This window comes from Coffea eugenioides, unplaced genomic scaffold (assembly GCF_003713205.1).
Source record: "Coffea eugenioides isolate CCC68of unplaced genomic scaffold, Ceug_1.0 ScVebR1_151;HRSCAF=612, whole genome shotgun sequence".
Classification (NCBI taxonomy): domain Eukaryota; kingdom Viridiplantae; phylum Streptophyta; class Magnoliopsida; order Gentianales; family Rubiaceae; genus Coffea; species Coffea eugenioides.
The window spans coordinates 97602-109551 of record NW_020861930.1 but is presented as its reverse complement, the minus strand read 5'-3'; the positions used below and the strand labels follow the sequence as shown (position 1 = coordinate 109551).

General features: G+C 40.1%; 1 protein-coding gene across 1 annotated transcript; it reads left to right on the top strand.

The window, feature by feature from the left end:
- The first annotated feature begins 6499 nt into the window (after positions 1 to 6499).
- On the top strand, positions 6500 to 11684 carry LOC113755486. The gene is made up of 2 exons (XM_027299488.1): positions 6500 to 6888; positions 9443 to 11684. The coding sequence occupies exons 1-2, from the start codon at positions 6500 to 6502 to the stop codon at positions 11682 to 11684; spliced, it is 2631 nt and encodes an 876-aa protein (XP_027155289.1).
- The last annotated feature ends 266 nt before the right edge of the window (positions 11685 to 11950 follow it).

Sequence of the window (11950 nt, the reverse complement as noted above, 5' to 3'; positions counted from 1 at the left end):
AAACGACACCAAGTCATGTATTTTCATTTCAATTAACACTTCGTGTAACATTCCAATCACATGATAACAAGGATATAAGGCACATAGTGAGAGTGATAAAGTACACTTTCACTTCAAGAAATTAACATTCAAAGCACCAAGTTCAAGTATCAAAGCCATATATTAACACACAAGTGAGTAGTACACTCACCAAGCTCGCAAATGTGGTTTCATGCACTTCCGTCAAAAGAACGTTGTGCACCAACGTCACGCCCTAAAACATGCAAACAAGTACAATGAGACTCGATAACGAGTCATAAACCAATGCCAAATACAACCCCAATAGGGTTCCATAAGCATATACAAACGTTAGAGGAAACCAGAATATGCGGAAATGCAATTAGCTTTGGCCCTGAAAAAAACAGTTTTTTGACCTCTTTTTGTGGTAATGGCACCCAAGGCACTACGATTACCGGATGAAGGAGCAAGACCCACCGTTTCTAAGCTAAAAGATAGGGCTACAACATTACAGAAGGTCACTCAACCCATTTTTGAGTGCAACCAGGTAAAAAATGCAAGATACTACACCAGAATCACAAAAACAGATTCACAGAACGCATTCTAGCGGAAACATCATAAATCAGGCTATCCAAGTCCAAATCCATAAATTCCAAAACCAGCTGAAAGCTAAGAAACAGGGATACATTTAATCAGAAGACCTCAACAACCAATTCTGAATAAATTCCAGCCAAAACAACCAATTACAGGCGCAATTCTTACATTCGGATAAAACCAGAACAGCAAGGGTAATTTCGACTTTTCTCATCCTACACTACTTCGATTGACCTGAAATTTTGTAGGCACATCTAAAATGTCATTCCTTACAACTTTCATGTTTTAAGTCAAGGCCAATTCGCCTATAACTAGGAGCTATAAATTCGGGCAGAATGTTCCCTAACCAAAACCTAACTTTCCAAAATTTCTTCCAATTCAGCAATTGTTTGCAATTAACCACTTTTTCCACCTCTTAGAGTCATTATATACCATTTCCAATCATCATAGATAGCCACACAATCATGCTCATATTAAAACAGAAAAATCCCCAAAAATAATAAAACTTCATCACTACAACCACAAATCAAGAAATAATCCATAAACTTGCATCTCATACTACCACTAAGCATGATTTAAGCATCAATTAAGGGAGGAGAGTAGTTCTTCACAACTCACCTTAGAAACAAGAGAGAGAGAGCAATAGGTCCTCTTAGCTTTTCAAATAACTTCACAAATCAACTCACTAACACTAATTGAAGAGGTTTTATGGAGAAATTGCAAGTTTCAATGGTTGGTTGGATGGATTTGAGCTAAATGGAAGCAAAACTTGAAGAGTTTCTTCCTTTCTTTTTGAGAGAAAGAGCCGGCCACAATGAAGAGCAAAATGGAGAAATTTTGGTTATTTTTTTATTTATTTAGTCAATTGGTAAGACCATGAATAGTGCTCTTAAAGGTAAACCCACTCAAATGGTGACACTTGTCACCTTTTATTCAATACTTACCTAACTTGTCTCTCTTATACCAATCCACTTAGCACCCTCTACTTATCTCTTAACACCCAGTAAATTAATTCCAGTATTCAAAACTTAACCTAGTTGGCCGAATTTTTTCGAACTTCTCGCACTAGTGGGTCCCACGTCCGGTATACGCTCTTAATTTCTCAAAATCTATTTAATACTAGAAAAATCATCTAAAACCTATATCTGCTCCTTAAAATTATCTCGAACTGTTTCTAATCACGAAAATGCAGAAAACAAGCCATGAAAAATCCTAAAACCCAGAAAATAACAAATTACGGGTTCTCACACTCTCTCCCCCTTAAAAGAATTTCGCCCTCGAAATTTCTCACCTTAACTCACGAAATGGTTAGGGTATTTCGTTCGCATTTCTTCTTCCACTTCCCAGGTAGCTTCCTCTACCCCATGGTTTCTCCACAGTATCTTCACCAACGGAATCTGCTTGTTTCTTAGCTCTTTGACTTTCCGGTCAAGCACTTGGACAGGTTTTTCTTCGTAAGCAAGCGATTCGTCCACGTCGATCTCCTCTGGTTGTAAGACATGGGAGGGGTCGGGATAGTACTTCTTGAGCATTGAAACGTGGAAAACGTCGTGAATTCTCGAGAGACTTGACGGCAGTTCTAGTCTATACGCTACCGCACCTATCCTCTGCAAGATCTTGTAAGGTCCGACAAACCTCGGTTGAAGCTTCTTTCCTTTGCCGCTGTGACACTTCGTAAAGGTGTGACTTTAAGAAATACATGGTCTCCAACCTCGAACTCCAAGTCTTTTCTTCGATTGTCTGCGTAGCTCTTTTGTCGGCTTTGAGCTGTTTGGAGTCGTTGCCGTATCACCTTGACCTTTTCTCGAGCTTCCTCCATCCAAGGAATAGTTGCTGGATCCAGTGCCTTCCTCTCACCAACTTCATCCCAATAGATTGGTGATTGGCATTTTCGTCCATATAGTGCTTCATATGGAGCCATTTGAATCGACGAATGGTAGCTGTTGTTGTATGCAAACTTTACTAAGGTCATGTGTTGACCCCAGTTGCCTCCAAAATCCAGAATGCAAGTTCGTAGCATGTCCTCGAGAGTTTGAATGGTTCGTTCCGATTGTCCATCCGTCTGAGGGTGATAGGTGGTGCTTAGATTCAGTTTAGTCCCTAGAGTCTCCTGGAACTTCTGCCAAAATCGAGATATAAACCGGGGATCTCTATCGGAGACGATGCTTACAGGAACACCGTGCAGCTTTACGATCTCGTCCATGTACAGTTGGGCCAACTTATCCATAGAATACTTCATGTTCACCGTGCAGCTTCATGTTCATTTTAGGTGACTTGGTACACCTTAACTCAATACCAAGTGGTGACTCCAATTTTTCATTCAAAAACCCTTTTTAAACTATTATTTTGGGCCAAAATCGTCGCATTTTTTAAGTCCTATTTAGGCCCATTTCTTTATTTATTTTCTCTATTTATCAAAACTCATTTTCACTTAAAATTAATAAAAATTCATCTCTTTATTCATTTCCTAATTCAAAATTCATTTTTCACTGAATAAACTCGTAATTAATTTTTATTTTAAAATGTGGGGTGCGACAGCTTGGCGACTCCACTGGGGACTTAGAGAGTCCGAGCAAATTTGATTTAGTCAATCTTTTTCTTCTTTTAACCTTTTTATATATCACATTTGGAGGTTTAGGGTTGCATTTTTTCTTTTTTAGGATTTTCTTGCATCTAACACACAATCGTCTCAAATATCCATGTATGCGATCGTTTATGCGTTTACTTTTTATTTGTGTTTGTATATCGCGCTTACATTTTGGGTGGGGGAAATAGTTACCCTAGGACCTTCACTCGCTTTTAAATGGTATTCAATCCTTCCCTTCAATAGGGGCACTTCATACGTGCATACGTTTTACTTTATAACCCCTTATTTCTTTTTTACTTTTAGTGGTTGTCATATCACTCTTCCCTTATAGGATTAGATCAATCCACTTGGACATGTGGCCGTGGCACAGCGTGCGCGTAGCAATGTTCGAGGGATCACTCGAACCACCGACTCTTAGGCTTTGGGATTGACGACCCTTTGCCTTTGGTCTGAAGGTTTGGGAGCCTGAAGCTTTGTCAAGTTTAGGTGCATTAGTAAGCCCCAACCTCATGCATCCATTTTAGAAATTGCCTAGGATAGAGTCGACCGTGCCCAACTAGGAACACTGGCACGAAGGGAGGGATTCCACCCCTTTTTCTTTATTTATCTTTTTTGCTTTTTGTATTGTCTGATTGTCCAATGTGTTATGTGATTAACTATTGAACTAACATTTTCTTGTTTTCTTGTCTTTTGCATTCACAAACGTTTGGAAATAAGAGATCTGACATGATACTCTTTTAGAACCTACCCTCTTAGATAGGCTATTGCACATTTAAAATTTCAATGTATTGCATTTGTAAACTAATAATTGCACATCATTTTAGGTTCACCCTGGCATACAAAGGGTCCCTTAGGTCATGTTTTCATATTTAAACGCTTTGATAAATTGGCATCATGCATAAACTTTAGAGGGAATGCCATTTAGGGAATACCACGTTAAGAATAAGCCAACCCTATATTCCCATGGGTATTTAACCCTATCTTGGGGTTTGCACGTTTAAATTCCTGTTTAGCTGGAAAAATGGGACCTGTAGGTAAAGTACTTGACACCAACTTCTTGTTTCTAGATGGAACGCCTTCGACGAGTCCAACAAATGTTAGTAGCGCCGATTGAGGTACAAAGGTGGCCCGCGTTACTTTCACCTAGTGAAATCAACCAAGTAGCTTCTCACTTGGGACTAATTGGGGATTTTAAAGATGTCAAATCGAATGGTTATCTAGTAGAAGCTTTGATACATTTGTGGGACCCTATTTGCTCTGCATTTAGGCTAGGCAAGAAAGAGATGACTGTGACAATTGAGAAAGTATCTGGCCTCCTTAATTTACCAATTTATGGTACCGTCGTAATATTTCCATTTGCATCTAACAAAGCCGAGTTCTGCCATTTCACTGGGTTGCCATTTCACTGGGTTAAAGGAATCCGCAATACAAGGGTTGGACCAAAGCATAGACGTGAAGTTCTTATTTGATCGATTTGCATTGAGGGATGGTTTCGAGGGACACTTAAGAGATTTCTCATTTACTTCCAAAGCAATATGGAAACGTAAAAGGGTGTGGGTGTATGGATTAGTTATGGTTGGAACTTACCTTTTCCTGAGGAAGGACAAAAAGATAACCTTTAAGCTCACTAAAGTCATGTTTGATTTGTTTCTAGGAATAAAAGATAGGCAATGCTCTATTGTTCCAACTATCTTAGCCAATATCTTTATAGCTTGCACTACTTGTCAGAGAGGTGGAAAATTCTTTCATGGGTCAAATTTGATCTTGCACGTATGGGCTATGGAGCACTTCATGAGACGATTGCCTATTCCCGATAGTCTGCCGATGTCTGGGTATAATTGGATAATCATGCATCACAAGAGGGTTAATGGAGATAGTTTGCCGTGTAATGCATCCGAGTTCGTGGACTTCTTGAAGAACTTGCTTGATCAGAATATCAGATGGGTCTTAGATTGGACTAATTGTGTTAAACCTGTCCTTCATACCAAAGCAGCCGAGTTCATTCCATTATTGGGTACCCAGGGCATCATGGCATATAATCCGAAGAGGTTTCTTCGACAACTGGGCCGTATCCAAGAAGTACCACATACAGTTGATCTGACCGAATTCATCATCGTTTTTAACAAAGGGATATGTCCAAGTGAAATTCCAATAAAGATCCCTATCATTGAGGCCTAGGGGACTTTGTCTGATGACGAGCACATCAAGTACATTCCAGAACTCAAACAAAAGGGTTTAGTCACTCCGCAATATGAGGATTGGCTAAAGGGTTTGGGTACGCAAGAATCGCAGGATGAACTATCCGAGGAGGTCAAGAGATTGAGGGCCATTATCGAAGCCAAAGATAGAGAAAATTTGCAACTGAAGGAATCCGTCAAATCTCACCAAGAGATGACCGAGAAACATAAGGAGGCCTGTGAAAAGATACAAGAAAAACATCGAGGACTGAAAAGAAAATGTGGAGAATTGTACGATGAAGTGGAACGTATGAGAAATCCTTATGCTAGAGAATCCAAGGATGCTGTAATAGATAGGTTAAAGAGGTTTAGTGATTTTGTACGAGACCGTCTCCGAGGAATGATGTAAATAATGTTTGTAAATGGAAATCTGAAGTTTGAAATGACTTTTCTTCTGTATAAAATGGTGGTCAAAAGCAGGTTTGATAAACGGGTTCCACTTTGAAGGTATTGCATCATACTAGGCCAACCCTTGACGTAAAAAGGGCTCCCCCATAGGACATGCATCAGAATTGTTTAAATATTTATTAACTCATGTCTTTTCCTTTTTCCTTTTTGAATAAATTACGGCAATTTGATACAAAAACAGATTCCTGAGCCGATTTCTTTCCTCTACTATCAGGTAACTGTAAACATAGCTACACGAAAAAGCCCCATCATTACTCGATCGGGTAGCCGAGCTTCAAGAACTGGTGTAAACATGAGTACACACCCGGAATCGTCCGACAGGCCTGTGACGACAACATCAACTGACTTGGCAAATCTGGGAGCTCAGTTGAGCGAAGTGCTAAACAGATTCAATGAGCTAAGTATGGAAATGACCGCACAATGGTGAGTGATTGATCAGTTGGTCGCTGGTAGCGGTAGCAGTGGTCAACCTGAGCCTTTACCTGCTAGTCAACCTGAAACACAACCAATACTTTTACCCTATACTCAAACCTCTGTTACTTCATATGTCATAAATCCACCCGAGGAAGTTTTCACCTATCCCGCCCATGGCCCACCACCTACCTATGCACCCAACATCCAAACCTATCCTTCTTACACTCAAATTCCCCAAAATTAACCGCTGGTTAGTATGAACATGCCGCTTGAACCTCAAGGACCATATTACTATTTCACTGCAGAGCCATTCACACTAGACACCGCTGCCCAAGGAAAAGTTGAAGCTGGAGAATCCTCCGTGCCAATTGGCAAGAATTTGCTAAAAAGGTTGGATCGATTTGATGAATTCATCAGGAAGAATCAAGGTTTAAGCAAACAAGGAGGTTTGGATTATAATGAGTTGTGCCTATTTCCTGATATGCAACTGCCTGTGGGTTTTAAAGCACCCAAATTCAGCAAGTATGACAGAACGGGCAATTCCAAGACACACATTCAAATGTTTGTAAACAAACTAGAGAAGCCGATAGATGATGAGAATCTACCTGTGCGCATATTCCCTAAAAGTCTAGAAGGCGATGCACTAGATTGGTATTCCAATTTGAAGCCCGAGGATATGAGGACCTGGCTAGATTTATGTGACGCCCCGAAAAGTATGAGTGTGAGAACCCGGAAATTTTTTTAATTTTCTAGGGTTTATTTTATTTAATCGCCCGCCTTTTCTACATTTTCTTTATTAGAAAATGTTCCCCAGATAAAGTTTATGAGCAAAGATAGTTTGAAAATGATTTTTCTAGTATCGGTTAGTTTTTGAGAAATTAAGAGCGTATTTTGAACGTGGGACCCGCTAGTGCGGTAAATGCATTATATTTTTTACAACTTGTTGGAATTTTGTATTAAGTGATATTATTTTACAAAGTGTTAAGATATTTGTATTGGAGAGACAAAAAGATAAGTTTTAAACCAAAAAAGTGACAAGTGTCACCTTGTGATTTAATCTTGGACTTTGACCATTTGACTTTACCTTTACCTTTACCAAATAAATACAAAAAATTGATCAAAATAAGCTTCATTTTGCAAGCTTCTTGGCTGAATGTTCTTGCTCAAGAAAGAAAGAAAAGCTCTCAATTTCTTCCTTCTATTTCTTGCTCAATCTTCAAATCCAACCAATAAAACTCCAAATTATTCCATAAAATCTTTTTGCTAAGTGGTCTTGAGGTGTTTTGTGGAGTTGTTTGGAAAGCTAAGGTGATTTGTTGCTCTATCTCTTGTATGGCTAAGGTGAGTTGTGAAGAACCACTCTCCTCCCTTAATTGATGCTTAAATCATGATTAGTGGTGGTATGAGATGCACTTTTATGGATTATATCTTGATTTTGGTTGAATTGGTGAAGTTTTATAATTATCGGGGATTTTTCTATTTTCATATGGATATGATTATGGGGTCATGTATGATGATTGGAAATGATGTTTAAGGACTCTATGAGGTGGAAAAAGTGATTAATTGGAATCAATTTCTGTTTTGGAAGAAATTTCAGAAAATTCGGTTTTGTGAAGGAACATTCTGTCCGAATTTATAGATCATAGATAGAGGCCGAATTGGCCTTGACTTAAAACATGAAAGTTGTATAGAATGATATTTTAAGGTACCTACAAAATTTCAGGTCAATCGGAGTAGTGTGGAATGAGATAAGTCGAAATTACTATTGCTGTTCTGGTTTACCCGAAATTGGGATTTGCGACTGTAATTGGTTCTTTTGGCTGGAATTGCTTCCGAATTGGTTGTTGAGGCCTTCTGATGAAATTTAGCCCTGTGTCTTACTTTTCAGCTGGTTTTGGAATTTCTGGATTTGGACTTGGAGAGCCTGAGTTATTATGTTTCCGCTAGAATGCGTTCTGTGAATCTGTTTTTGTGATTCTGGTATGGTATCTTGCATTTTTGACCTGGTTACACTTGAAACTGGGTTGAGTTACCTTCTGTAATATTGTAGCCCTATCTCTTAGCTTCGAAACGGTGTATCTTTCACCTTCATCCGACAATCGTAACGTCTTTGGTGCCATTACCGTAAAATGACGTCAAAACTGTTTTTCTGGTTTTGAGCTTAACTTTCATTTCCGGACTTTTCCCTAGCTTGACTTGTACTAGTACTACTTGGAGTTTGCTGAATGGCTATTGGATGAACTTGTTGTTGTGTGTGTACCTTTGGGTTGGAATGAGGAAATAATGAAGCCGTGATGGCCGGAAAAGTTAGTAAATTCAGGGGAAGTGCTGTCCGAACTTTGAAGGGATTTGTTTGCATTGAGTTTGTGATCTAAAACTTGGATTTGAGCAAGGCAATGTTATATGCTGGATGATTTCGGAGCCGTGGAGGTGAGTGACCCTAAACTATTTCCAAAGTACTTGTGAAATGTTTCTTGCATTATTTATTCGATTGCATATCATGCGTGCTTGCATGTGGATTCATGACATGATTTGGCTTCAATGAGTTCTGGGAAAGTCTTGTGCTGGACACCAACGTCTCCACCTTGTTTATGGTTCATGTTCATGGTTATCTGGAGCACCGATGTTGCTCCCACTTTCGTGAGTTTGTGAGTTAATGTTAAATGAAATATTTGAGCGTTGGGTGTTCAAGTGCTATGATTTCACCGGCTCATGAGAGCACTAAACGGACATTTGATCTCTGAATCATGACATCAGCGAAATCATCGAAATGCAACATTGTGAAATATATTTGCTTAATGATTTTGCTGGTTACTCGCTGAGCTTCTAGCTCACCCCAAAAATATTTTATTCCCCTCCACAGGGCTCAAGGCGAAGGAAGGACTTGTTGTACTTATTCACGTGATTGGATGGCTTAGTTGGAATTGTTATATTTTGTACCGTTTGGATGTGGAATCATTTTATGTATAGTTGGGAATTCTTTCCGCTTCGCTTATGACACGTAATTATTGGAGAATGTGATGTATATTTGACATTTATATTGTAATTCATTTGAGGATTGTAGTGAACGACTGAGTCCCGGCGAGAGCTGGGCAGGCGACCCGCCGAACCCTCTGGTTCGCCTTAGGGGGAGGTGGGGCCGTCACAATTTATCAACCGCTTTTGTAAGGCAATATGAATATAATTGCGAGCTTGCTCCGACAAGGACCACGCTTGAGAGGACTAAAAACAAGCCATCTGAGGATCACAAGACATATGCGAAGAAATGGAGAAAATTGGCTGTCAAGGTGGTGCCTCCCATGACTGAAGAAGAAATTGTTCGTACATTCATCAAAGTTCATGACCCGCCCTATTTTGAGGAGATTTTTTATATGATCGAGTGTTCCTTTGCAGAAATTATTAATAAATTGGAAGAGTATGATGAGTTTGTGAGAGCAGGAAAGATTGTTAATTTGTCAGTTTTGAAATCGCAATTGGAAGCTATGCAAAATCAGGGCAGCAGTAGTAAGAAGTCTCAGTTCAAGAAGAAAGAGGAGGAAACATCATTTGTCTGGAAACAAAGCCCTTCTTTCCAACTTAGATACCAACAATACCCCACCTACTCACCCCGTTACCCATACCAATCATGCCCTCGACCTGTTTACCATACCACCATCAACCATCCTCGATTTCGACCAAATTACCCAAACACACCCCCAAGACCATTTCACATTTACCCACCTAATTTTCAGATTAGACCTCGCCTTCCTTATAACCCAAGACCTACTTCACCCGTCAACCCGACTTATCACTATCAACAGACCAATGACACCCAAAATCGAACCCCATACCGAACCTTCACCAATTTATGTCTCCCCGTTGATCAATTATATGAACAGCTCAAAGCCACGGGGAAAATTGGTACGGTACCTCCTAAAACCTATTCTAAAGGATTTCCACTTGGTTATGATCCTCAAGCCTTTTGCGCTTATCATTCGGGAGCACCTGGACATTCAACTGCCAATTGTTGGGCACTTAAACACAAAATTCAAGACATGATTGAAGCTGGAGACATAATTATGAGAAAGAGAGATGAACAAGGGCCAAGTGTTAGTAAGAATCCTCTTCCTACGCACAAGGATACCGTTGGAGCTATTACCATAGATGAGAAGATCGAAGAACCAACGCAGTACATTGAAGATGAAGCTGAGATAATAGGGGTCACTGGAGAACCATTTATACTGGAGGAGGAAGCCTACGAAGTCAAGAAAAATCCTGATCTCTTAATTCTGGATATGATACCTTTTGAATGTGAACCGTTAGAGCTTATAATGCTTGAATTGCCTGAGCAAGCTCCTGTTTTTAATCGACAAGAAGTTCCATGGAATTACAGCGAGCCGACGATATTGATTGGAAGAGAAGAAGCGCCCAAGAAGGAGGTAGCCGCCATCACTAGATCTGGAAGAATCATAGGTGCACCCACAGTTGATGAACCCTCAAAATCAAAGGAAAAAGCCGCGCCAACAAGACCAACTGTTACCGAAGAAGAGGCATTCAATTTTCTTAGGATGTTGAAGAAGAACGAGTATAAAGTGATCGAGCAATTGGACAAAAAGCCCGCTCAAATTTCCATGTTGAATCTGCTCTTAACCTCAGAATTGCATAGAGAGGCTTTGCTCAAGGTGCTAACTGAGGCTCAAGTGCCTAAGAATATTCCGGTTGACAAATTCACCCATGTAGTTGAGCATATTTTGGCTTCAAATCAGATTTCTTTTTCTGAAGAAGATTTAACTACTGAGGGGATTGGACACAACAAGGCACTGTATATCTCAGTCCGTTGTAATGGGAAGTTATTGCCGAGAGTTCTGATAGACAATGGATCTGCTTTAAACATCTGTCCATGGAATACCTTGGTTAAGTTGGGATTTCAAGAAGCTAAACTTCACCCGTCTGCAACCGTTATGAGAGGATTTGATGGCGCGAAAAGAGAATCAATGGGGGAAGTGGATTTAGTGCTAGAAATCGGACCTGCACAGTTCCAAGTCATATGCCAAGTTATGGATTTCTCGAGTGTTTATAATATTCTACTTGGACGACCTTGGATTCATACTTCGGGTGTGATACCATCTTCGCTCCATCAGATGTTGAGGTTTGTGGTAAATGGACAGTTGATCACGGTGTTTGCAGAGGATGATTGCACCATGATCGTCAATCCCGCATTGGAAGAGGGCGGTGATAGAAAAGCTCTGGTTTCTCCTTACCATGTGGCTGACATCGTTTTAGTAGGTTGGGTATTTAAGGACAAGGCGGTGGTGGGAATGAATCTACCAGATGCTAGCGTTATGATGGGCAAGGAGATGATTCAAGGAGGATACGAGATAGGCAAGGGCCTCGAGCGTAACCTGCAAGGAGTTCTAGAACCAATAGAGCTTCAAGGAAAGAAGGACACCTTTGGATTAGGGTTTTAACCTACCGTCAAGGATAAGAAGGAAATGTTGAACCGTAAGAGAGCAGAAAAGGAAGGAAAGCAAACGATTAGGAGTATTTCACCATTGTACTGTATTTTTCCATATCCATCGGAAGTGATTAGATCTGAAGTGGACCCAATTGATGAGGTGGAAATGAGTTTGTCTAAGCTATTTGTGGTGGTCACTTATGAGGGTGAGCCATCAGAGGATCCAGAATTCCCAGAGATTTCTGAAGAAGTGATGAAGAATTGGACCAGTGATTTCCT

What these genes read in the sequence shown, in the direction of transcription:
- LOC113755486 (XM_027299488.1), top strand. Translation starts at nt 6,500, where the DNA reads ATGCCGCTTGAACCTCAAGGACCATATTACTATTTCACTGCAGAGCCA. An exon ending in GAAGGCGATGCACTAGATTG is followed by an intron (nt 6,889 to 9,442) that starts GTATTCCAATTT and finishes TGCTCCGACAAG; the next exon opens with GACCACGCTTGAGAGGACTA.